The sequence below is a fragment of the Seriola aureovittata genome, chromosome 14, assembly GCF_021018895.1.
Source record: "Seriola aureovittata isolate HTS-2021-v1 ecotype China chromosome 14, ASM2101889v1, whole genome shotgun sequence".
NCBI lineage: Eukaryota > Metazoa > Chordata > Actinopteri > Carangiformes > Carangidae > Seriola > Seriola aureovittata.
This window is the reverse complement of record NC_079377.1, coordinates 19,444,888-19,472,346: the sequence shown is the minus strand read 5'-3', so window position 1 is coordinate 19,472,346 and position 27,459 is coordinate 19,444,888. Positions and strand designations below refer to the sequence as shown.

Genomic DNA, 27,459 nt, shown 5'->3' with positions numbered 1-27,459 from the left:
ATCACATACACATACATGCATGCACACACACTTGCTCACACACAAGCACACCCTGCAAGTCCCCTCATTCTCTCCTCTTAACATATGTGACATGTCCCCTGCCGACATGCCATTGGATTAGGAAGCTTTGATTGACAGGCGCTCTCCTGTAGTGACAGCTACTGCTGCTGGGCCCACAGGCGGAAGGAAGGATGTGGAGAGGGAGTGGGGGCGGTAAAGGGAGGGAGAGAATGAACAGATGAGCGATGTTGAGGTGCATCCGTCACTTATCTCTCTTGCTCTGCTCTGATCTGCCTCCCTCCCTCTCTCCCTCCCTCTCTCTCTTTCTGACTAAACCTCAGCCCACCAATTCACTCCACACCTCCCCTTTTCCCCTCTTCTCTCCTGTGTATGTGAGGCCTTTAATTCGATGACTCGCCTTTGTCACGGAGCGTTAATCCACAGGCTGCTGTGCCCCTGCTAGCTGTCGGATTCCGGCTAAAATGAACCTTTTCTAGCCGTCAAGTTGGCGGGAAGGGGAAGCAGGTGGGAGATGTGTTTTGACAGGAGGCATGTGTGTGAGCGCACACTTGGCTGTTTGTTAAGGGAAAAGGACGGGGCATTGTATGAAACGAGTGATAAAGAGATGTTGGAGTTGGTCCACTGAACATGCAAGTTCACCTGTAGATCGTTACCACTAAGTATACAAAGACAAATATGTTTTATAAAGCCAGTGAAGACTAAAGAAGGATGAAACATGAACATGCAGTGTTTATTGTCTGCTTCAAGTGCACTTTCGAAATAGAAATATGGATCTGTGACTAAAGCTGATTTTCATTTTGAATTCATCTGCTTTTTTTTGTCTTGGTTAATTGATTAATTGTTTAGTCTAAAATTCTCAAGGTGATATTATAAAATTGCTTGTTTTTTCTGACCAACCATCCAAAACCCAAAGACATTTACAGTGTTTTACAATCAGACAAAGAAAAGTTGCAAATTATCACAGAGGCTGGAAGCTGAGACTGGAATTTCAGCCCTGACAGTATTTTTTATTATTTTATAATAAGTCCCCTGATGTATGGCTTTTTATAGAATTATGTAAAGTTTTATAAATTCATTCAAAGGTATAAATTAAATTATAATAAAGTTGTATTTATAAAATATATATCAAGCTCTGGTATTCAGTATGTCTTAAAGCATAAGCCATTTGACACATGAGATACTTAGCTCTGATTTAATTCCGTCAGATTTGATTTGGGGCCTTCTTCGAAGGGTACGCATTTACCTTATAGCTATTAGCAGCCGGTATGCGCTTGGTTATGCCAGGGCAGATTTGTTGAATGTGCAGTGGGCTACTTTTAATGCGACTTGCGTTGTGATGAAATGGTAGTTTAGCACTGCAGTCTGGGGCTCCCCTGCAGTGGAGCTTCCGTAAATGGAACTGTTTCATCAATTAAACACTTTTTTTGATGGACAGAGGAAAAATAGTTTGTTTGCATTGTCACCCAGTCACAGAAATACTCAGTTTGTGAGTTTGTGTGTGTGTATTAGTGTTAATGCTTTAGAAGATGTCATAGGATGTGATCATTTACTGCTACTTCTTTTGGTACACTGGTGCTAAACATGATGAATTTGTCAATATTGTAAAACATGGTAAATCAGCCACAGTTTACAACAACATACATTAGTTCTTATTTTTGCACATCAAGTTAACATTGACCTCCTTTTCCATTTCAAGAGTAGGGTCTCACCTGAAAATGTTTAATCCCCTTCTGCCTTCTTTATGTACTGTTCGTAATATTCAACATTTACAACTGAGATAATGAAATTAATAATAAAATGTTTGGTAAATCCAAAATTTAAAAGTACAGTAAGTGCTGATTGAAATGCTTTTTCATTGTGATCTGAAGTTGGTTGTTCCATTAACATCCATCAGACCCTGTGGTGTGTTGTTTGTTTTTGGATAGAATAAGAGAGTGTAAAAGGGAGAGAATGAGTCTGAGCCTCCAGTATATTTATGTAAAAATGAGTGTATCATGTTGGACCATGACCCATTGTAAATGTAAGCTCACATTCCATTTACTTTACCAGTTTTAATTCCATTGTTTATCAAGAACATATTATGCTCAGTGTAGCTTTTTTTTAAAACTCTCTAACATTTACGACTCTTACACAGCCATGCCAAAAAGTGTGCAAGTCCACTGTGAATCTGTGTGTCGCTATTTGTGTATCTGTTTGTTTATCCCTGATATGTTGGATGGATAGATGTGTTGATGACAGTATTCCTCTAAAGAAAGGGTGAGAGAGACAAGGAGACAGATAGAGAGAGGATGGTCGTTGGCCGACTGCCCTCCCTTGGGGGCTGGTGGAAGGATGAAGGGGCGTCCAGGAAAGACAGTCTGTCTAGTCTTGTCACAGTTTGGCCAGCGCTTGGCTACCTGTCACTCCTGGCCCATCTTACACACAAACACACACTTCTCCCTCTATCTCACATCAACCTTCTTTTCAGATCACCCTCTGTCTCCCACCAGTGACCCAACCCAGGCAGAAAGTGAGAGATGTTCAGACACTAGGTTATTTATCATCATCAAAAACAGTGGCCAGCTACGAACAGGCAAGGACATAGATTATACAACTGTTGGAGACCGCCAAGTTTTCAACACAGTTAGTGTTTGGCACCCAGGCAAAGAAAAGATTCGTTTTGATTTTTTTTTGGTAGTTAAATTATGGATTTGCAGCAGTGCTTGTCTGTATTGCCTTAAAATGGATGTTTATCATGCAGGCAACAAATGAAGGGATGGCTTACAAAATCTGGTACACTGAAGCTGCATTAATACTTTTCATGAAGTACAGAGAATCTAAATTGTGTGTTATCCATTCATTATAGTGTTGTGTTTAGACAGTCACATTTTTCTATGTGGTTTCTATTGTCTGCGTTTGTTTAAGCGATTGTGACCAGCAATAGATCATTTTTGGCTGTGAGACTTTCAACTAGTGTTGTTTTCCTTGACTGTTTTTAAACCACTTAACATTGTTTATGAATCATTATTTTTTATTTGATTAAAGTCATATTGTGTGCTTAAATAGTTTTTCATTCACACATTCAACGAGAAGAGAGCATGTTAGGTAAAGTGTAGGACTCAGCCTGGAAAGCATGACAATCATGTAACGACTGCATGTCATTCATCATTATCCAAAGTGATCTTTAAATGATTGAATGTCGAACCCTTAGAAAACGCGTTTAGTGAGGCAGTTCTGTATTTACCACTTTAATTTCACTCGTGGGCTTTTCCAGATGTTTAGCGAGTCCATAGAGAGGTGTTGTTCTTCCTTCCTTGGACAACATGTTAAACTTCAGTGCTTTGATGAAGATTGCTTGAGAAATCTCATCACAGTCAGTGCGGCAGCCCGGGGCGGAAACATGCCAACAGAAGAGAAATTTAACTTTCATCATAATTCAAGCAAGCTCGCTGCATTAATTCTTGCCTCCACTATGCCATTAGCTGTGTTTTTTATTTTTGTGTGTGTGAGTACATCCGAGGGTGCCGCTGAGTGGTAATGGTTGTGGCACCCTGTGTGTATGTGCGCGTGGGTGGGGGTAGGCCTTGCGGTCTCAGCGCTGATGGTGGCGTAGTGGTGGCATTTGTCAGCTTGCTTCTTCCGCTTGGGCTCCAGATTGACGTCTTGCTTCTTGGCCCTGTTTTGTGGCGGGCTAAAGGTTCCCCACTGAAAAGGTCAGACACTTACTACTGTTTGCTTAACAGCATGTAACAGTTCCTCTGAAGGGGGACCAGCGCACAACACAACACAACAGGCCTGGCCACAGGATACACTCCTAGGCTCATCACTTTTACAAGTGTGTGGGGAGTTAAAAGATTTTGTTTTTTGTTTTTTTATTCTAGCTGCTAAATGGAAACGGCTAAATATAATGAACATGAGAATCATCACATCTAGATTTTTGTGCTTGCAGTTGGATAAATGACCGAGCTTTGTTGTTTAAATTCAACCGAACAAAATAACAGTAATATTTTGCCATAAAGAAATAAAATCTTTTTCAACTGTAGCTCAAAGTACAAATATAAACCTAGATATAAAGAATAAAGAAGCGACAACAGTGACAGAGTAATCTGCTGTCTGGATTTATACTATAGCTTTTCTCTATGTTTATACTTTCATTGTGTGACCTGTGGAGGCTGGAGTTTTTGGGAGGCATTGTTCATACGCACCTGTGTGCACTGTGTATACCTTTTTTTATTGTCTTGTATTAACTGTGTGTGTGTGTGTTTGTGTGTGTGTGCGTGCATGCGTTCGTGTGTGCTTGCTTTCATGTGTGCGTGTACAGACACTGGCTATTAACCGAGGGGAGAGTCTGAAGATTTTGACAGTGAAGGTGAACATTCCCGACAGGGTGAAGAGTGACTTCACTAGGTGGTGCATCAACAACAGGTCAGAAAAACAGTAATACACAAATACCCTTACACACCACAGTGACAAGCAGGCAGACACACACACACACACACACACACACACACACACATACACACACATACAGTGCATATATGTGTCTTCATGCATTGGTTTAAATGAGGAGGGCTGAGATAACGATTCATATTATATGACAATAATGGAATCATTTTCTTTCATTTATGAAAGCGCTACATCATTGTTCTTGGTCCCTGGCAACTCCAAGTGGATGATGTTCACCAAAGTAGATATTTGGTATTAAAGGATTTATAGTAAATTGGCATTTGATTAATGCTGAAATACTGCACATTAAATTGCTTTTTAACATGAAAAATATGAAAGCATTTTATACAATCCATTAATTTGTCAAGGTTCATTCTTAGTACTCTGAGTACAATTTACCTTGAGAAATAATTTGTTGAACAAAAAAGAAAGCAGAAACTCAAAGCATGGCTCTAAGGGAAAAAAAAGATTTTCTGTGTAGAATTCTTACATCAGTTTGTGCTGCTGCACTATTCATTTTAATCACACTTAAGTATCCTTTTGAATTTGAAATTAGAGAAAAATTCAATAACATACATGTTTTTGTGTTTTAAAAGTATATCTGAGAATATAAAAATGTGTGAAAGTGAAGCAGCACTTTGTTCACATATGTCCTCAGTCAACCTATCTTGCATAAATAAAAGTTAAAATATAAAAAAATAACATTACACTTTATGTTTAATCATGAGGCTGTGTTCTCTGGTTTAAAGGAATGGACTGTATAATGCAAGTGTACAGAACACTCAGAACACAAAGCAAATTAAAATAAAATAAAACCAATTTCTTGCAAAAATTGGGTGTTTTGATTTGTGGGGGCTGGGGTGTGTGGCACATTTTCTCCTGAGAGGGAGAGTCAGTTTGTAGACCAGGGGAAGTCACATCTACTTTTATGGATTGTATTTATCAGTAGAAATGCTAGACAAAAAAATCACCTTTTTCCAACTATTCTAATGCAGGTGGAGGCCGAAGACATTTGCAAGAGAAGAGCTTAATGCAATCATCAGGAATGGAGTAGAAGACTCTTATAAAAGGCTTATTCTGCCTTTCCTCACTAGGAGTTACAGGTATTTCAAGTGTGTGTTTGTGTTTGCTTTCAGGCCTTTTTTTCCTTTGATAACCACTTATTCATTTACAGTGTCCCTGTAGTCCCCCCCCCCACCCACCTCTCACTTTTTTCTTTCCTTCTCTTTTTTTTGTCTGTAAATCCTTTTCCACTTTCATTCTTTTTTTCGTTTTACCCTCACCATACAACTTAAATATACACATTTCTCTCCACCCACTGCTCTGACTCTTTTTGTTGATATTCACTCCTTTCCACATCTTTCTCTTTCCCCATTTTTTTTATCTCTCTCCTGCATTCCCTCTCTTTAGGACTAAGCTGACAATTGCAGCAGAGAAGGAATCAATTGCCATGTTTGTGCGCAACCTCCGCCAGCGCCTGTTAGTGTGTCCAGTTAGGGGCTGTGTCATCATGGGGGTGGACCCTGGCTTTAGACATGGCTGTAAGCTGGCAATCCTCTCCTCCACTAGTAAGTAAAATCATAGTGTGCTGGACTCCACTGGCACATTTATATCACTCAACTACTTTTTCATCCAGAATAGTTTGAGCTCTAGCAGAGCTGTGTCTGAAAGGCTGCTGTGTGAGTTTGGATGACGCATGTTGACCCACTGAGGTTGACCACAAACACGGGTTTATTCTGTGCTTGTGTTCATCTAAAAGGAGTAATAAAAAGTACAGCTCTTAGGCTTCAAATATGTTACACTAACTGGAATTAAAGCTCTATTTCTGCATACATACTTAGAACATCTTGACTAATAGTATTGGTTTGTAGGGTCTCACTGATACATTGGAACATGGATTGTTATATTGTCATAGATGTTCTCTAAATTAGCGTTAACTTCTGTTCATACACTAGTTGCTCCGATATTAAGAGCTGAACTATTGTATTTCACCAACAGTATTTTGTTGTGACATATTCAGGGATTATCTACTCTAACATGCTATGCAAACTATAATGGCCCTGTACTCATTTGATGGCTAATGGGCTGTATTGTCCTCTCTGTCTTATCTTTCTGTCCATCTCTCTCTTATCTCATTATGATTCAGACCTAGTTGAGAAATGGTGAAGAGTCTCTTCATTGTTACATAGATCATTTGATTAAGCAGTAATGAAGCCAAATATTTTGTCTGAGAGGATGCCATGTAACCAGGCACCAAAGTCAGTGTCCATGTGCATGTCAGAGACTAGATGCCAGTTGGCATAACCCTGGTGGGTGGAGTATGTGTGTGCATGTGTATTTTTTGTGTGTCTATTGTACTGTACTGTAGGTCTCAGCATGTCTCGCAGTGGGTGTGGCGTCACACTGTGCAAGGGTAGGTCCCACCCTCTGGGTGACTGATTGTGTGGCCACAAGTCCCGCTGACAGACTTACAACAGACAGACACCGGCATACGTATATTGCATGTCAGGCTGAGCAGGGGATGGTCACAGGTGTGCTCACATGACTTCCTGTCGGAACTGTTCATTCAGATCTGCACTCCTCCTCTGAGTGAACTGGGAACTGGTAGGGGCTGGACTTCCTGTGGAGGCTTAGCAAGTGCAGATGTGGAGTTCATAAATTATTGAATTTATTGAGAACATTACTCAACAGACAGCATACAGTAGAGAGATATTAGCTAATAGTATATCATTTACTCTCTTGAGCCCCCTCTTGTCATCATAATACTTTGTCAGCAACATTGTATTTTATTTTCTCTCACTCTCCCTCTCTTTGTCTTCATCTCTCTGCTCTCAGGTCAGATTCTCCATACTGATGTAGTGTACCTGCATATTTCAGGCCAGCAAAAAGAAGCAGACAAACTGCGCCACCTTATGATCAAATACAGGTACTGCTGCTATGGTCTGTTTCACTGAACAGTTCACTGAACATACTATTATAAACAGGGAAAGTAAATTGTGAAACTAATGCCATTTTTAAACCTTTGTCGTTGCTTTCTTAATCATTTCTTTCTCCCCTACCCGTGTCCATACTAGCTGTACCAGGGTTGTCATCGGCAACGGGACAGCGTGTCGTGAGACTGAGTCCTTCTTTGCTGACCTCATCTCCAGACGCTTTTTTCAACCCCTGGACGTGTCCTACTGGTAAGCTCTTTCACCCAGTGCATGCTAGAACAGGGCCCAGTTACCCATGACCCTGAATTGAGAAAAGAGGGTATCTGCCATATTCAAAGATTGGGTGAGAGCTATGTAATGATTAGGGAGACAGTGGGACAAAAGGTGGGTGTCAGTTAGATCAGGAATGATGATGATGATGATGATGATGATGATGATGATGATGATGATGATCATAACTAAGAAATTATGTCTTAGTATAAAAATGCAGTAAGTTGAGTGTGTGGAAAGGAAAGAGTGGGTGAACAAAGGGGGTGAGGAATGTGAAAGGGTAGAGAACAGAGGAGGAAAAAGTGTGGGAGTTAGAGAGCAGGACACAGATGGAGAAAAAGACAAATTGGAATGTGTCCCTCAAGCGAATATTGTCTATTAAAGCCATCTGGACTTCGTTTCACTTCGGTCCAATTAAAGAGACGTTTTGTGGTGCACGTTGTGTCTGTGAACAGGCCAGTCCACACTTCAGAATACAACGGCACAGAACCTTGATCCAAGTATAATAACCACTGGCCTCTCCCCGCTCCGTCTCTTTCTCTCTCTGCTAAGTTCCATGTGTGTTTGTTGACTTGAGGTTAGCGTTGGGACCACAGCCTAGAATGATTCTGAGCTTTGTGTGTGTGTGTGTGTGTGTGTGTGTGTGTGTGTGTGTGTGTGTGTGTGTGTGTGTGTGTGTGTGTGTGTGTGTGTGTGTGTGTGTGTGTGTGTGTGTGTGTGTGTGTGTGTGTGTGTGTGTGTGTGTGTGTGTGTGTGTGTGTGTGTGTGTGTGTGTGTGTGTGAGAAAAAGGTTTCTTAGTATCTTTGAGTTCATGCACACATGCAGACTTCAGAGGTCATACCTTTTGGTTTAATAGCCCATGTTTTTTCTCTAAAGTTCCATTTTCTGTCTATTTGCGAGAACAGAAACAGTCAAAGAGAAGGGTTTATTAAGTTAACGTCCACTTGATTATTTTCATGAAAGACATTTTTTCTTTTGAGCAGTTCTGAGCACCTCCAAAGCAGCAAAATTTCACATCTTGATATAATGTCTCTCTTGTTCATTCTTTTGCTGCAGTTATTGGCATTCATGCTTTTCACAACACGTAAGAATGTTGGACTTCTGTTTGATGTGGTCCTGGCTGAATGTCCTTTATCACCTGATATGATTAACTATATTTTTGCAGCACGTAACACATGTATAAATGGTCTGCCTTTGCCTTAGTAGGGTTTGTGGAATAAAGGCATTTGCAAGTGCATGAACTTTGGAAGAGCAGAGAGGTGTTATTTCGACATTAGCCACAGAAATATGGTTGTTGTTATCCAGATGATATCGCTCTGCAGGCGTCTGGTCCTATGTCTCACTTTGGTTTCTTTGGACTGTGGCTGACGTAGGCTCAGAACAGTAGATATTAAAGCTGAATCTGTGTGTGTCTGTATTAAAATGCTTTTATTCTGCTCTCCTCCTTTCTCCATCTTCTGTCTCATTCTCCATATTTCTGTCTGCACTCTCCTTCCCTGTTTGCTCCCTCCTGCCTCGCCACTGTCTGTTTCCATTGTCTGTCCTCTTCATACATTTCCTTTATAAGTGTTTATAAGTTTATAAGTGCAATCAATTAAAAGTGCTTTTGAAATGCACTGAAAGTCCAAATGCAAGTCTACTTCCACTCTTCCCTCTAAAATGGGGTCCCCCACATATGTCTTTGAAATATAAGACTCAGGGGTATGGGCCCACTTTGCACATCAGTAGTACACACACCATGGGATATATGTGATGCCTGGGTGGAGTTAACCTCAAATTGCTCCACACAAATTAATTTTCAGCTCCACTGTAAGACCATTGAACTAATCAAAACAACCTGTTAATATTTAATTAATTTAGCCCTTAAAAATCCCTTTAATGTAATTTTACAGTGATTTTGGATGTTTCAACAAATCTTGAAACTTAATGACTTTAATGACTAGTATTATATTATTATATTATTAGTAATATTGATGTTCAAACTAAATTATGTTGTATGTGCTGTTACTCAAGGTGCTGGTCAATTTTATGTTTCAATTCAATGGGAATTGCATTTATGTATGATGCAGTTATTCTACCTGAACACACACTACACCCCGCTTGTTTGTTAATATATTCTTGATTGCTCAAATTTCTTACATTGATTAATTGATCATGGATGAACAATTAATCCATACAGAGACATTTTCTTTCTCTTCATCCCTCCACATGGTTGTCAGACATTGTGTCAACTATACACCACCAGCATTGGAGGTAGGAACGATTCTGTGCCTTGTTTAAGGATGTATTTAGATTGGCGAATGTCTGCTCTGTGGCCAAAACAGTAATGTGTGTTTATTTTCTTTATTTAACACTCTTTAAAGATATCTGTGTGAATGCTTGACCAAAAATCCCTTGACGTATGATGATATGAGGGCAGGGGAACATGACTGGCCTCGAGGAGTGACGGTTGTAACTAACTATGAGGGTCTTACTCCCCTGCTGACTGACCCACGGCTGACCCTGAGCTGCCATTAGGGAAACCTCATTACCACAGCAACAAGGATGATGGCAATGACGGAGAATAGCTATGTAGCATCAGGAACAGCAAGGGGTCTAAGTGCTTGCTGTGAATGTCCCCAGCATAATTAATTGACCCAGTTTCTGGTACACTTTGTGCGTTTCTATATGTATAAGCATTTGTTCGTTGACCTTATACCCAAGTTGCTTCAAACAGTTTTTGGTTGACAGGTGTAGAAAGTCTTTCAGGCACCTATGCATAGGAAGCTGGTTCACTCTACTCTACTCTACTCTTACTACACAGATGAACTTTTCCAGAGCCTATACTGTCTCGTCTGTTTCAGTGCATTTACAAAGTCACTGATTCCACTTTCCATCTCTACCTTACCATCTGTGTTTCTTTGGCTTCCCGTGTTTTTTCTGCCCTTTCTTTGTCATACTCGGCTACTAAAAACAGCTGTGCACTTGGAAAGATGTGTTCTGGCTCAAAAGCAAAAATCCACAACAATTTAATGTGTGTGTGTGTGTGTGTGTGTGTGTGTGTGTGTGTGTGTGTGTGTGTGTGTGTGTGTTAAAGGGAGTGAGAGAGCTTATATTTCATCTTCATTGTGTTATTTTACCAGACGAAAGAGCAGTTTTGGATTTTTAACATCATTACCTTGTTAGGTGGGATCAGTCAGTAAAAATGTGACGTTAACAGCGTTGAAAGGTTTCTGAAATTTTGGATGAAGTACTGTTAGATGTATTATATGACTGTTGTTTTTTATGACTCCGTGTTTGTGTGTGCACCTGTACAAGTGCATGTGCATGCATAGGTCTCCTCCCTGCTCTGCTCCTCTCCTCTTCACCTTGACAGTGCAGTAGTTCATTAAAAGACCTCAGCCTCATTTGCACCGTCTGCTTCCTGTCTCCCTGTGAGCCTTCATTGTGTCACCACCCCCACCCTTCTCCACCCTTTCTTCTCCACCCGCCTGTCTCTCTCTCTGTCCTTCTGCCTCAGTGCTCAGCTGGAATGACAGCCAGAAATGGCAGCCTGCGGGACATCCTTACTTGTATTTTGTCTGTGTGTGTGTGTGTGTGTGTGTGTGTGAGAGAGAGAGTATGCATTTTTCAGTGCCTTAGTCCTGTTTGAGTAGACTCATCACACTCACTGAGTCACCTCTTCCATAATTTGTGAGGAGTCTGGCCTTTTCTAAAGACCACCAAGCAAGGGCACACAGTTGTGTATCTTTGTGCGTATGTCGTAGTGTAAGTATGTCATGTAGATGGAGAAATAGGTGTGAATGTGTATAAAAGGCCAGTCAGTTAAATGTCCAGCCAAATCATTTATGTAAATTTAGATGCATGTTGCAGGCAGTGATCAGATTAGTGGGGTTAATTATTAATTTTTTTGGTAAAAGGAAGGTGACATTGTTAGGTATGAAATAAGTAATTCCAGTAGGATCACAATTAATGTGTCATATTTTATTCTGTAGTAATTTTCTGATAGATTGTTAACTCCATAATAAATTCTCAGGGCCCACGATGTGTGCTTGTCTTTAGTAGTTAGAGAAGCTTGAGCAGGCAGATACTTGGAATTAAGCGATTATTCAATGATTATAATTACTAATGATTCATTTTCTAAAACATTCTAAAACAAAGTCCCTTTACACTACAAACTTTATCTGAAGCTTTTAACTGCATCTCACAGTCATCATCCATTCATCTGTTGATAAACACTATGGGATTTTGGTGAGAGCTTCAGAAAAAGCCAGTAAATAGATCGTGTGTTATGATTATTAACTACTGTTTCCAGGGTAATTACTTGCTTTAGCACCCTATAACCGTTCATTAACTTGATTAAATGTAATGACTGACACACTCTGACCTATGACCCTTTTACTGAGACTTAAATGGATGCATCACCAAATATTTTTGGAGCCCAGAAAGTTTTGATATTATAGAATGTAGTGTGAGTGGTATAACAGTAGAATTAAAATTAAATTTTATTTGACCACATTCTATTGATAATGAAATGGCATAGCATATTTCTGGGGTCAGCATGCTTATCTGGTCACTGTAAGTTTTATCTCATGCTTAGAGTCTATAATAACAAGCGAATGACCTCATGAATATTTTGGCAGCAGCAGTATCCCAGTTACCACAATCACTGTGGATATACAAGCATGTGGGTGCTTGTCTTGGATGCTAATATTGATCATTACATCATAAGTCCATGTTCACTCATGATTTTCCCACAAATTTAATAATTGTTGATTTAGAAAAAAAGTTACAGAAAAAGTACAAAAAACAAGGTCACTCAAGAATACTGTCATAGAAACTAATGCAATCAGAACATTTTACAGTTTACTGCATATACAGTACAATATACAGTAAGGACACACTGAGTGTGATCACAACATAAATTCTGTCAGCTTTTAAACTGCATCACATGCAATAGTCCATGTAACCTTTACTGTTGTCTTTGCTGAGTGAGGGAAAAAAAAATCACCAGAATCAACTCCTCATCCCCCTGATTACAAAGTAACCTTACATGATTAAGCCTGAACAATGCCTCTATGAATGACCTGCATCCTGCAGGACATTGTACAGCATGAGGTATTATTTAGCTGACAAGGTTTGTCTGTGCCTGTGATGGCCCCCACTGAATGCACATTAGGTTATCTGCCATACAGCTGTGTCCCAATAATTTAAAGACCTCCTGCTGGATGTCAGTTTGTGACATATTGGTTTAAAAAAAATCTCTGACTTGCTTGTAGGTGGCTTCAAACATATATATATATCTATGCATATGGATGTGAGGTATGTGCAAATATGTGTCTGTTTGATGGCCTGGTTATTGTCATTAACACCTGTTTATGGCGAGCACACTGCCCTGTGTGTGTGTGTGTGTGTGTGTGTGTGTGTGTGTGTGTGTGTGTGTGTGTGTGTGTGTGTGTGTGTGTGTCCGTGTGTGTGTCCGTGTGTGTGTCCGTGTGTGTGTCCGTGTGTGTGTCCGTCCGTGTGTGTGTGTGTGTGTTCGTCCATGTGCGTGTGTGTTCGTCCATGTGTGTGTTCCTTTCTGGCTCCTGACAGGCCAGTGCAGCATGACCTTGTCTGTCATTGCGCTTTAGCACTGACTGGTAGAGCATGCAGGCTTTGTCAAAGCTTGTAAGAGTGCTCAGCACCGGCCAGACAGATGTCTTGTGTGTGTGTGTGCGCGCGCATGTGTGTGTTGGTGTCTTGGTGACGCACACCGGTCTGTGTCACCCTCATCAGCTAGTGTTTCTGGACTTTTGAGAGTGGAGCTGATTGGAAGGTAAAACACACACACACACACACACACACACACACACACACACACACACACACAGAGTTATGATCTATTGACTCTCAAGATGTGACTCATGTATTTTTTGGAAGATTTTACAAATTGTGGCAGCACACAGAGATCAACCTGTCATCAGCTCAATGACTTTACTTAAGTAAGCAAACAAACCTGTTTGCATATCCATCTGTTGAAGTGCAGGAGAAAAAAAACATTTTTCTAGTTTCAACATGAGTGATTAAGAAAGATTTTAAAAAAGCACCTAACCTCTTGAGCAAAATAAATACCTTTAACTGTTTTCTGAGAAACGGGTTACAGGCAGAAAAGACTTGACTTTAAGTTTTTTTTCTTCCTAACCCTGTGCAGCTGTGGCTTTAGGTTATTCCATTAGACTTAAACTGTATTTGCTTTTACAGTGTTGTGATTGTTAATGCATTTTAGATTTTCTTAGTATGAGTCTGAGACTGTGTGCATGAAGAATGACAAGTTGACACTCAAATCAAGCTAATCTTAATGATATCAGAGGGCAAGAATATGTGGGGTAAGGTTAGGGAGGTCTTTGGGCAATGATGATGATACACACACACACACACACACACACACACGCCCAGCGACCACACAGCTAAAGGCGAGCAAAAATGACATCCAATTTCCTGACCACTTGCTCAGTCACTCCTGAAGGCAATGAGATGACCGACCCTGTTATTCTTTTTCATGAGCACACAAACACATCCTTCAGGGCCTCCATGTCTCACCAGCAATGCCATTTGCTTTGAATAGCTTGATTAATTACAATGTATTGATAGGAAATACATTTATTTTCAAATTAACTCCATGAAAGTCTGTTTTACATATATGATGATTTTTGCCACAGTGAACCCTGCTGTGCTGTCAGTTTATTTGTCAGTTTGTTTCCTGCACGTGGCTATGTCATTGCCTGATGTTGTACTCTGTAGCTGACAAAAGTAGTAGGCCATCTCTCTTTCTAGGAGAAGTCATCATTCTCTCCTTGACTGGTTCATACTTGGAGTTGTCCGAGGGCAGTACAAGTAGTTGCAGCAGGAAACCTACTCAAATAGCTAACAGTGCACGCCTCTTCTGACACAGACATGCTCACAATAAGTCCTTGACCGTCTTGCCCTCTAGCGCACTCCTGTTGGGATGAGATCATTATTACTGGCCAGTTGATAGACCTGGAGGACAGTGGTGTAGACTGTATTTATGACTGTGTGTGGTTGCGGCTGTGTGTATCCCCTGTCATGTCCTGTGTCCAGGCATGCTCCCAGGGCCAGGCTTAGTGAGTGATGAACATACAGTGGCAGGACCAGCGATGACTGAATGAGATCCAGGCGCTCAGGCCTCACCGAAGGTCTGAAAGTTGGATAGAGGGAAGTACAGAGGGACAGATGGATTTAGAGGCATGGAAAGGCCTCATCGTCGGTGTACCTTCCCTTCAAAAGAGAAACCTGTACCCATGGGTACATGGAAAGGTTATAACTTTGACTTAATGCAGGATGGCTAGAGGAAGCCAGAAAAATGGTGGAAGTGTTTAACATTTATCAATATAATACAATACTATGAAGGGAAATTGTAATACCAGACAATAGTCTAAATACAAATCTTTCAAAATATAAAATTTTTATTAGTTTTCTTAATCCTTTTCATTTGAAGACATATAGGTCACAGAGGTCCTGTGTGCAACCATAGAAACATTTTTTTAGATATGTATTTATTTGTATTCATTCAAATGCTCTTCTTACTTCTAAACTAACAATGTATTCATAAACAGATGGAGAGAGTGCTGTATGGGTGGTTCGAATTGTAGAGGGAAGAGTGGGTGTACTCAGCTATCCTTTAATCAGATCCTCAGTGTCTTTATCACAGAGGAACCACATTACTGTGAAGGCTGAAACCTTAATGATGAGATGTGAAGAAAGAGCGATAGATGGGAGAGTGCACATCTCTCAAGATGAGTTTGCACAGAATTGTAATTTAGTAGAATTTAATTTATACAGCCCAATATCACAAATTTGCCTCAAAGGGGCGTAACGGTCTGCACAGCATGTTACACCTTCTGTCTTTAAATCCTCAATCTGATGTATTACGTCTTTGTTTTACAGAAGATTGTACCACAGCTAAGCAGTGTTTCTTGAATAAGGTATATTTATGTTTGTTTGTGTGGCTCATCATCTGTAGGGGAGTGGCATTGGGACCTCTGGCACAGGTGGTGGGCTGTGAATATCTGCCAGCCTTGTCCATATCACCCTCACCTACCTCTCCCCTCCCACCATGCCGGTGGGCATGGACCACCAGGCTGGTGGTCAGCCTCTGTCCCATCTTCTTCCCCTCCTTCCCCTTCCTTCCACCCGTCCACCATGCCACCCTCCCCTAGGGTTCCTCTGTTCCCTGCGATGGTCCTGCGTGTGACAAACATGAGTCTGTGTGACATGCCGTGTGTGTATTTGTGATTTGGGGTGTGCATGGTGGTGTGTATGCGTTTGTGCGTGACACAAGTGCAGGCCTTTCCTGCTACCAGATTGACATGAGTGTCTGTGAGGCTTTGCTCTTTTCAGACGTGCCTCACACTGGCAGTTGGAGTTTGTGTGTGTGTGTGTGTGCCTGCCTGCCTTCTAGCGCCTCGCTAGAGACTGACGGCCCCTGACACCTGCCATTTGGACGCTTTTCTCTGTGAAAAATGTCATCGTCTTCAGACCCGACGTGTGTGTGTGTGTGTGTGTGTGTGTGTGTGTGTCTGTCTGTGTGTGTGTGTGTGTCTGTCTGTCTGTCTGTCTGTCTGTCTGTCTGTCTGTGTGTGTGTGTGTGTGTGTGTGTGTGTGTGTGTGTGTGTGTGTGTGTGTGTGTGTGTGTGTGTGAGAGAGAGATGGTGCGTCCCTCAATTTGTCTCCCTGAGGTCAAGCTTTGCAGCTGACTGAACAATGGACCCAAGCTGTTTGAGCAGCCGGGACGGAGAAAGTTGTGTGTGTTTGTGTGTGTGTGTTAATATGAATGCATTTTGGGCTGGTAATATGTGACATCACAACTCCTTCTAAGGCAATAACATGAGGCAATCCAATTATTTACAGTCCAGTCTGAGTTGAGGACAAATAAAGCGACAGATTACGCCAATAGAATATGACATAATATAGTTGTGTGTGTGTGTGTGTGTGTGTATTCTTCAGTTCTCGAGTGTCCGACTTGAAACCCATCTAGGCTAGTAGTCAATTTTTACTGACCCCTTGATGACTTTATGGTACTGCAGGTTACCTATAGATAACAGTTTTCATCCGATGGCATATTTTGTTTCATATGACAACTCCAGCAACTGCCTGTTAATGCAGTGAAGGGAAATTGTGGCTCAGTTAAGAGTTCTAGTTTCTGTGCATTTTCCCAGATAACTTTAGGGAAGGGTAAATTATTGCATAGATGTATATAAATAATACATAGTGTGGACTTTTTATTGTGAAACAGTGCCTGCAATGGTTTACTTTCATCTCATATGTGAATATCAGCAACTTTATTGCAAGATCATCACCTGTACTTGGAATATGTGATATAAAGGAAACATAATGTTCTCCCACTGAACTGTCATTGGCTTTATGGAAGAACAATATATTATTCTTTGGGCTTTTACATCAAATTGCACTACAATCAGGCACTTTTGATGAATGTGCTTTAGTTGGATGAATAAATAACCAATCTTCAGCCACATATTCACATACTCTCTTTGAAATACAACACTTTCTTCTGGTTTTTTACAGTGCTGTTCCAATTTGAAATCACATACATGCATTTTTACATACATACTTTTACTGAAGTCTACCTTTAGGAGGCCTTGCAGTTCTTTATAAAAAATGTTTGCATTGCATTGTTACATGCAATGTGTTTATTTACACTTAGTGCCATTGACATATTAAGATATAGGCCTTTGTATATTTCAGCATTTAGCCTTAAAATGTAATTTTCTGTCCCTGTTCACTTTGTTTACCTCTTTCCCCTTTCTCCTCCCCCTCCCTCCAACTTTTTGTCCTCTGTATCAGTTTAGCTGGTGATATTATTGCCCCTCTTCTTCTCTGACTGATATGATGAGCTGTTTTTAATTTAGATTAGGGATCTGTATGCCAGAAGGCTGTAATGAGGTATCAAAGTGTGTATCCATCTCTTCCAATGTTAGGTTTCTTGAGGGACAGCAGGGGGCCAGTCATGATGTGTGTGTGTTTGTGTGTCAGCCCAAGGGTGTGTCTCAAAGACGACCAGAAGGGGAACAGATAGAGGAGCCAGTTTTTGTGACTTTGCCCAAGGATGGGACGGGGCTAAAGGCAGGCCTGTGTTTGTGTGTGTGTACAATTGAGAGAGCAAAAGAGAGTGTGAATATATGATAACCCTACAGGGCCACCAAGTCGCCGCTTTACACCAAGAGGCGACCTCGACTTTGTGTTTCAGTATGTGTGTGTGTGTGTGTGTGTCCAAGCATCGGCCATCCACCCACTTAGGCCAGAGAGCTAGGGAGCTGACAACCTTCTGCTAGCTGCCAGGACGATGCCCTGACTATGGCGACAGCTGTGGACACTATGGCAATGAGAGCTCAGAGCTGTATCCATGACAGAGCTGTTACCCAGCTGCCCCAGCGGCAGCCTTAATTAAGTTAGACATGATAGGGGCTGGTGGCCTTGCTTTCTTTTCTCTCCCTTTTCTCCTGTGTTATATCATTCTGTGTGTTCTTAATGATACCTTTTTTTTTTTATTTTTTTTTTTTACTTTTGTCGGCCCCATCTCCTTTTCTTTCTCTTTGTCTTCCTGTCTCTGTTACTTGAACAATACTAGCTGAGGCCCTGGCACTCTTTTACTTGACCTCCATTGTCCTACTCTCTCTGAATGAGACCAAAGAGTGAGGTTAGAGGTGTGAGCCCTGTTTTTTTTCTGTCCATGTGACCTAATTGAAAACCTTGTCCATCTGTGCACAGGCAGCGTGTGATTTGAGTATAGAGGATGTTTTTGAGTAATATTCACTCAATTATCGTCTGTATTACTTACTCAGCATAAATTAGCTTGTGTGTCTGTGTGTGTGTGTGTGTGTGTGTGTGTGTGTGCATGTATATGTGTGAGGCAGTGTGTCAGGTTAATGACCAGCTCTGCTTTGACCTCTTTGAAGGTCATGTGCCAGTGCTCGTTAGTAGTGTCACCATGGCGATATGTCAGCTGTCAGCACGATGGATAAGGACCTGACAAAAAGAACAGTGGGGTGGAGGAAGGGATGAATACAGAGGATGAGAAAGAGAGAGAAAAAGAGGGCGGGAGGACAAGTTCATTTAAATGTGATTCTCATCAGAAGGCCTCTGCCACTCCTCATTAACAAGATACTTATAATTGGCAAGGTTGTTGTGGCAAGGTCCAGGCCTCTAGGATAGTGTATATGTGTGTGTGTGTACACATCAGAGAAGGCCTCACTCTGAGTTTTGTACATAGGGGAGGTGCTGACCCCTTCATCATATTGGTTAACCCTGAGGAAAAAGCCCCCCTCTCTCCCTCCAGGCCTCCCTATCTTTCCATTCACCCGAGTGAGCAGAAGCACTAAACAATACGACAGCTTCAGTTGTAGGTCGGCAGCATTAACACGGGTATCAGTGGCTTTGTTTTACCACCATCCTGTCTGTGTTGTGATGGATGATAAGCAGCCTATGTTAAACTGAATACATTAACATGGCAAACGGTATCATTTGTTGTCATGTAAAACCAATTTCCATGTAGAATCAGTTCATTTTAATTGTCAAGATTTACATGTGAAAAATATCGACACAGAAATTGGAATATGAACTTGAATAAGGGTGTTTTTTTTTAAATAAAGTGCTGTGCAATAAATACGTTTGTAAGGAAATTTCATTAGACATTGAGTGTAATTATGAAGGTGCTTTAAAACATACCATCTCCTTGCTCTGCCTAAGAGTGCCTGAAAATGTTTTCTTTTCTTTTTCCCTCACTGTAAGTTTTTCATCTTTGAGAGCACCTTAAGGCGTCCTGGATTCAGTACAACACAGTGTCACAGTCTTTGCGCCGAAGATTGCCAAAGCTGATTGAGTTTGCCACTAGATTCAAACTGGAAAAACGTGGTAACATGGACAGAAATTTCAGTTTTTTATTCAACTGAATGTTCCACTGAAATCTGGCTGTGTCTTTTAAAGTGGCTGAATCTTATTTTTTTAAGTACCCTGTTTCAAGCTGTTTGTTCAGTGATTGATCACAGAGACAGTGATTGATGTGTGTGTGTGATAGCTTCTCGTGTGTCCAGAGACAACACATAATTTTTTGTCTCAAATATTTTAGTGGACAGTTTACTAAAGACAGTAAACAAGAGACAGTTGATTAGCTCACAGTGTTGGCAGCCACTCTGAAGTTGACTTCAAGTTTTGAAAATATCTAAGAGTGAGAAATTGTGAGTCAATGTACAAAAATTCAGTTTGGTATATATTTGATCTATCTTGTTTTCAGGTATACACAAGAATGAGCAAAAGCAGATCAACTTTTTTTGAACTGAAGAGATCTGAAGGTTTAGCAGGCTGTGCATTGGATAGAGTATCAGTTGGAATCACAACACTGACACCACTCTTGTGTGGTCATATTATCAAAAAAAAAAATTCTCAATGCCACACATGACAGCGATGTTCTATAGATACTGACAAATAGTAATACACTGTAATGACCTCTAGATGGCAGTAGTGCCACATAAATTGCAAGTGCAGATCAAACGCACAGCACATCATATTGACTGTTATTAAAGTGTCAGTCGTTTCAATGTGAAACAGGGGCCATACAAATAATCTCTCTCGATTATCCGACTCACTAAATGACCTATTCTGAATATGTTTAGCAGTCATAGTTTAATATTAAGCTAATAGTTCGTACATGCAATTGAGATGCATGTGGTTCTTGACACCTGCTGTCAAATGAATAAGAATTCCTAAGAGCATTTGAAAGATTGTAATTGCGGTGTTAACATTAAGGCAGGGCTACTAGTGATGATGCTATTTTGGCCATTAAGTCAGTAATGATAATCAAGCTTTGACTACAAACGGTCAGTCAGGTTGACTTGAATGAGAACTTGTCAGCTGCATTATTTAAAGTCCAAGTCAGTGGTGATTTTCCATAATAGCTTTGCCATTATGTCTTTCAAGCAGTAATAACTGCTCACAATGTTTTTCCCCGTCTCCCTTCACCCCTCTCTCCCTCACCTTCTCCCCCACTGGCCAGCTTGCCACTCATTCCATGTTTCTATATAAAGGCCATCAACTCCTCCTCCCACTCATTTTATATATTTCACTCTTTGACTTGTTTTTCTTCCCTTTCTTTCCTCAGTATAACCAATGAGGCAGGAGCATCCATCTACAGCGTGAGTCCTGAGGCAGTCAAAGAGATGCCAGACTTGGACCCCAACCTTAGGAGTGCAGGTACTCTAGCTAAGCAACCATGCTGGCTTGTCTTCTGATGGCGATTAAATATTTGGCCAGACAACTATGTGATATTCTTGGCATCTACATTTCTGTCAAAATATATGCTCACAGATTTTTTTCCTTAGTTTTAATTGTATTTCCAAGCTTTTACCAGCAATATAGAGTATTGTCACATTATCAGTGAATTTCTGGCATTGCTATTAGGTTCCCTTTTGTCTCTCCCGCTTTCCTTTGCCTCGTCCCCTCTTTCTCTCACTTGCCACCTCTCCCTCACTCACTCCACGTACTACATCACTGAAAACATAGCAGTATAAAAAAAATCACGCTGAGTTTTGGAGAACAAATGTTTCCAGCAGACTTCCTCTATAAAAACCGTAAATCAAGTGAGGCTGGATTATTCCTCACTAGTTTCCTGTGGTCAGCAGCACTGAGAGCCATGGAAAGCCATATTTATACCCCTAATGAAAGCCATGAGAAATCTACAGCGTCTGACTTTGGATGGGTATAAAAAGAGCGGGGTGCTCAGCTAGGACACTATGGTTACAGATGTGGTGACAGAGTGTTTCTGTCTGTCTGTTTTGCCTTTAGGGGGGTATACATGTTTCTGCCTCTGTCTATACAAGTGGCCATGTAACATAGTATGTAGGAAACTGTGAGTTATAGGCACCCTCCATCTGTCCTGTCTATTGTTGGGAGATCTAGGGACACCTAGTGGTGATAGGCAATATTTCAACCATTCTTCAAGAGGATTGTTTTTTGTGTTTAGCTTTTTTTGTTTAGTTTTTTGAGCAGGTGATTAGTCTAGAGTGACTACAATGGAAAATTAGTCAAAAGTACAGATCAGTTTTCCTAGGCCATTGTCACACACTGATTGCCAGTTTCAGTATGACAGTCATGCTGTATCTCCTCAAAAGTTAAACTATTTTCACCTTACTTTTTTTCACCTCACGCTCAGCAACAAAAGCAGTGCAGCTACATCACAGCTGTCCCCCCTGCGCCGGCAGAATGCTGCACGACACATTCTTCCAGTTCTCCTGAGAGATGTGTCTGTGTCTGAACAGGGCCTTTCTCTATTGTTTCTGTCCTCATTGCTTCCCAGTTTCGCAGTGCTGTATTTGGCTCATAAACTTTCAATAAGTGTTGGAGAGTTATGCTGGACTCCATTTACAAATCGGCTCCTCTCAGTGAGAGAGCGGGAGGGAGAGAGAGCGAGGGAGTCAGAGACAGAATAGATGGAAAGACGTTTGGAGAGTTTTGGTGGTGCACTGAGCAAGGCCAGGGTTGAAACTCCATCCCTGTCTAAATATTATCTCAGGCAGCAGCCTCCCACCGCAGCCAGAGGAGAGAGAGGAGAGGAAAGCCATTGATTCCAGACATACTCTCTCTATTACATCCCATCCCTCTCTTTCTCTTTGTCTGTTCGTTCCGCCTCAAAGATCTAAGTCTGACATGTCTCATGCAGCGTACTTCGTTGCTGACCACTGAAATTCAAACATACACAAAATGCACACGTTCAAAACATTGACAAGCCACTTCATAGGCAGAATTGAGGAAGGGACAAACTGTATAAGTTTTCATTCATCATAGAGTGTATTTTAGAAGCCTAAATTTAAAGTGGGTAACATTTTGGTCAGTCTCAACTCAAATCATTAAACTCATTAGATACCTCTTAAAAGAAATAGATGGATGACTCTTTATTTATTTTCTCAAATATATGACTGAAGTTTCAGGACAGCATTTATTCCAGCTTTTAAAATAATAACAAGAAAAACAAAGAAAGAAAAATGTATGGTGTTAACACCCACAGCTGGCATGTCCTTTGTCTTTTACAGGGATTTGAGAACAGTTGTTTTGCTGTGTTGTTCTCCCCCTCTCTGTGTGCCTGTGTGTGTTGAGGGGTGATGTCATGTATTATGGTGTGTATGTGAGTAAGGTTGTTTGTAATTTTTCTCCTTGTCACTGGGCCTTGCCAGCATATTCATGGAAAAGACATTTGGCTTCATGTGCAGCAGCAGGCTGAAGCCTTACAGACTACGTCGGTAAAAGCAAACCTTATTTTGGTCGATACAGACTCGTGTGTGTTTGTTTGTGCACTACATTTGGCTGTGTGTGCCAGAGTGCATGGGTGTGGTTAAATTAGTCATTGTAAAGGTCCATGTCTCCAGCATCTATCAGGAAACTAAATGACAGGTGCAGACAGTTGAAAGCCAGCTTTAATTATTATTATTGGGGGTGGAGGAATGACAATTAGGTTTGGCCTACCCTCAGGCCAGCACTGTAATATGCAGACCATTTGCATATTCAGTAATTATAAATAATATGGATTTGCATATTCAATAACTGTGATTCTGATAGCAAGTTCATAATAAACACAAACCATAGAATCTCATGAGACATGTATCACATGCTTTCTTCTTCTGTGTGTGTGTGTGTGTGTGTGTGTGTGTTTTTGTGCGCGCATTTGTGCGTGTTTGTCGACAGTGTCCATTGGAAGACGTGTCCAAGATCCACTGGCTGAGCTTGTGAAGATTGATCCAAAACACATAGGCATCGGAACATACCAGGTAATTGTGTTTTAGTTTTTTTTTCTGTTGAGATGCTCATTGTGGGTTAGATCTTCTTGTCCCTGGGCAGTGGAACATCTGCTGTGAGTTAGACTGAAGCAAAGAGCTGAGCAGACAAGTAAGTGTGTGTGTGTGTGTGTGTGTGTGTGTGTGTGTGTGTGTGTGTGTGTGTGTGTGTGTGTGTGTGTGTGTGTGCGTGCGTGTGGATGTTGGTGTAAAAGCACATTAGCAATAAGCCATTATTGTACACGTGTATTGTTACAGCACTGTCTGCTGGAGTGAGATGCGGCATGTGTATTTATTTATTTTTTTTATTCTCTCATTTATTCAACTAGGAAGAGAGTCCTGAACAAAATGACAGCCTAACTATAACTAACATACAACCAGCATTCACAAAAGAAATAAGTTTAAGGAAGGATAACATAAGAGATTGAAAACATTGCAACAACAATATATTTCTGAGCAAAAACTAAAACTATAGGTTAAAACATTGCACTGCAAATGGGTCTGAAAAATAATGCCAACACGGAAATTTAAAAAACTGCAGTTCCTTGAATGGCCACTTGAGGCTGGCTCCCAAAGCGAGTCAATCTCCACTGACTCCCATGTTAAATGTCCAACTTTACAGCAGAAATAAACATGTCTACGTCCATCTTTACAAATATTCTATGGTTCTGACTGTTAATTCAGTTATTTTACCTCTGACTTTTGCAGTTTAGATTTGACTTTTATATTTCGGGAAAAACAAAGAGAACAGAAACTGGACTCAGGCATCAGTGCGAGTGTATGTGGGTGAGGGATAGAATATGTGAGCGGACAGATGAGAAAAAGTTAAACAGGTTGAGTGAAGAGAGTCAAGCAGGGAAGTAGATAAACTTGGCTAAGGCCTGTGTCAACAGATGATGTTAAGGCTGACAGCAAATTCAATTAATGGAAGTTCAGGCATGACGTATGTTTGGACATTGTTTTTGCTTGTGTGCTTTCTGCTCCTTGTCCATATGTCTTCCAATGTGTGTGCAGATGAAACAACAGTCAGCTCAATGTTGATTTTGTACTTTGCAAGTGTGTGTCTGTGTGTGTGTGTGTGTGTCATTGTGTGAGAAAGACAAGACAAGCATTAGGTCAGTGTGCATACTGTTTACATCAGCTATTAATGCAGTGTTGTTCTCCATATACGGGAGATTATGGAAGAAAAGACTATGAGAGGATGGAAATTATTCAGCAGCAATGATTTGTATGTGGGTCCAGGGACAAAACAACATCGGACCTGTATTTATGCATACATAGGGTTATTCGCGTTTGTCCTGTTATATGTGTATTAATTTACAGAGCGCCTTTGACACTAGAAGGGCTCCGGAGGCCTAGACAGATGTAGTAATAAATGTAGAAAGATTGAAATGCCTCGACACAGAAAAGTACTTGCACATAAATAGAAATAGATAATAGAAATATAAACTTGAGTCAATCTTTTGGATTCATGTGAAATTTCAAATATAATTTGACTAACAAAATAAGCGTTGGACACAGGATAAGGTTTCAGCAGTTTAGTCTAAGCTTGTACCTCTTTGAAGTTGGCACCACACAGGATCAGGATTAAATCAAACCATAATTATTTGTTTGTGCATCGTTTTTGCTTGCAACATAAACACTTCTGCTTGCACTGTTTTTGAAAAATTAAACTTTACATTTTTAAACATAGGCCTCATCACCTCATTAATGTGTAAATGATTCCAAAGTGGTGACTCATTTCTTTTTTGTGCAAGCAAAACAAAACATTTTTGTGTCATTAATTCTCAAGTTATGAGCATTACAAGTCAGATAGATAAATTATGATAGCTTGAGTAACAATGAAGCACAGATGTTTGTTTTGCTTGAACAATTAAGCTCACAACAGACGATGTACAAATTAATGAGAGCACTTTGGTGTCATCTTGGTGTTAATGGGGTGGTGTCATAATAGGCCTATGCTTAAAAGTTTAGTATTTCATTTCTCATAAATAATTCAATCACAAATTTTTTATTTTGAGTGCACAAATTGAATTAATGTCATTAATATCCTGATGATTACATGGGGATGACATGCAGCAGGCGGCTGTAGTAAGGACTCAACCTTAATGGTACGTGTTCTACCAGGTGAGCTACTGGGGCGCCACATGTTCAGTTTGTTTAACTTAGTTCTAGTGCTTAAGTTATTTTGCTACCAGCTTTGCCATAGAACATAGCTAAGTAAAAGACTGTCAGGAGAGGTAGGGAGGTCTATCTTATTGCCATATGCACACACTTGTTAACAGTCTGTGTTTGACTGATAAATGGTGATATTGAATCATCCAATAGTGAGTAATGCGGAGACACAAGTCACAGCAACCGGGTGATACATTAAATAAAACATCTTAATTTTCATCTTAATCTTTTTTTTTTTTTTTTTAATTTCACCCTCCCAGGGAAGGGTGGGAACATGAATTCTTTCTTCACTGGAGTAATTAGTTGGTTATAGTGTTAAATTGGAATAATTCCTGTTGTCCTGATAGAGATGCAAAGGGCAATGACGAGAGAGAGGAGTTAATATGTTGTGAGGCTGAGTGACATCAGAACTGCAGCTGATGATTGTAATTTATTGGTTATTCATTTAGTTTGTAAAAGGTCAAATAATAGTAAAAAAATAGAGAGTTTGCTTGTCCATGCGAGCAGTTTGAAGACATCAACTGGGATTAGTTTTTTCCTCATATTTTAGAAATGTAAAAAATATGAGATTTTGGAAGCTGGAAACAGAATTTTGGCTTTGTTGTTTCATAAAGACTCACAATTAATAACATATGAAAATTGTTGATGAGTCATTTTTGTTGACTAATGAATTGATTAATTGTCTAATTGGCTCAGCTCTTGTGAGGTGTTCAGTCAGTTCTCCTAGCGATTTAGGAGAAGCCTTATACATTGGGATTATTGAGAGGAAGCTCCTGTACACTTAAGTCGGTTATACACACTGTTTGAGATTTATGTACACTTACCTCAATGTCAAAATGTTTTTAACATTCAGCAGCTGAAACTCAGGATATATAAAAGTATCGTCATTTGTTGGTGTTGGCCGACAGAGCATCTGTTTCAGTGTTAACAAGAAAAAGAACCCGGCAGGGTAAAGAAAGACCCTCAGTGGACAACCACTCTAAATGAGAGGGAGAAGAGAAGGAATGGGGTTAGAAAAGGACAGTAGAGGGTGACAAAAGTCAAACGAAAAGGATTTAAGGGTGAGGGGGGAAAAAATGGAGATTTGAAAGAGAAAAGAGGAGGTCATAATGTGCAAGTGCTTGAGCGTATGTGTGTGTGGCTAAGTATGTTAGGTCACAGGCCCGTGTCTCTCATCATGTCCTGACTGGGCTCTCCGGGGTGCCGGGGGTTCTGCACCTCCCGCTCTCAGATCATGTGACTAGGTCAACAAATGATAATATAACTGAGTAAATAAACTCTGGGTGCTGACAGATATGAGATGGGACATCACTTTGACCTGCATGTGCTTTCACACAAACGCGCACGCACACACACACACACACACACACACACACACACACACACACACACACACACACACACACACACACACACAAACTGTTAAAGTAAGTGTGTACATGCTTGCATGTGTGTATACATTTGTATTTGTGTGAGTGTATAGGTGCGAGAAACCTGCATTCATGTATGTGTGTGTGTTTTCTTTTTCCTGCAAGTTCTTTTGTGTGATTCATGGCATTTTGAGCTTTCTGAAAGTTTATTACCATTAGACCCAAAAAGCATAAGGGCAGATGTAACTCTAGACAGCTGGCACAGCATGCTCCCTCCTTCTATCTCCCTCTGCTGACCTAGTGAGTGACAGCTCTGAGAGAAAGGAGGAAATGAGCTGAGAGCGAAAAAGGAGAGGCCCATTAAAATCTGATTGGACGTAACTGTTGATGTGGGAACTCACTTTTCACTACAGCCCCATTGGCAGACAGGTTTTTCTGGATAATGA

At 40.6% G+C, this 27,459-nt stretch overlaps 1 protein-coding gene across 1 annotated transcript in view; it reads left to right on the top strand.

Moving 5' to 3' along the window:
* The window catches only part of srbd1 (S1 RNA binding domain 1), a 50,496-nt gene that overhangs the window by 5,647 nt on the left and 17,390 nt on the right, over positions 1–27,459 (top strand). The window contains exons 10-16 of the mRNA XM_056394583.1: positions 4,322–4,425; positions 5,442–5,549; positions 5,857–6,014; positions 7,282–7,372; positions 7,521–7,628; positions 20,804–20,895; positions 23,380–23,462. Of these exons, the coding sequence (XP_056250558.1) occupies positions 4,322–4,425; positions 5,442–5,549; positions 5,857–6,014; positions 7,282–7,372; positions 7,521–7,628; positions 20,804–20,895; positions 23,380–23,462 (744 nt within the window). The remainder of the gene's footprint in view (positions 1–4,321; positions 4,426–5,441; positions 5,550–5,856; positions 6,015–7,281; positions 7,373–7,520; positions 7,629–20,803; positions 20,896–23,379; positions 23,463–27,459) is intronic.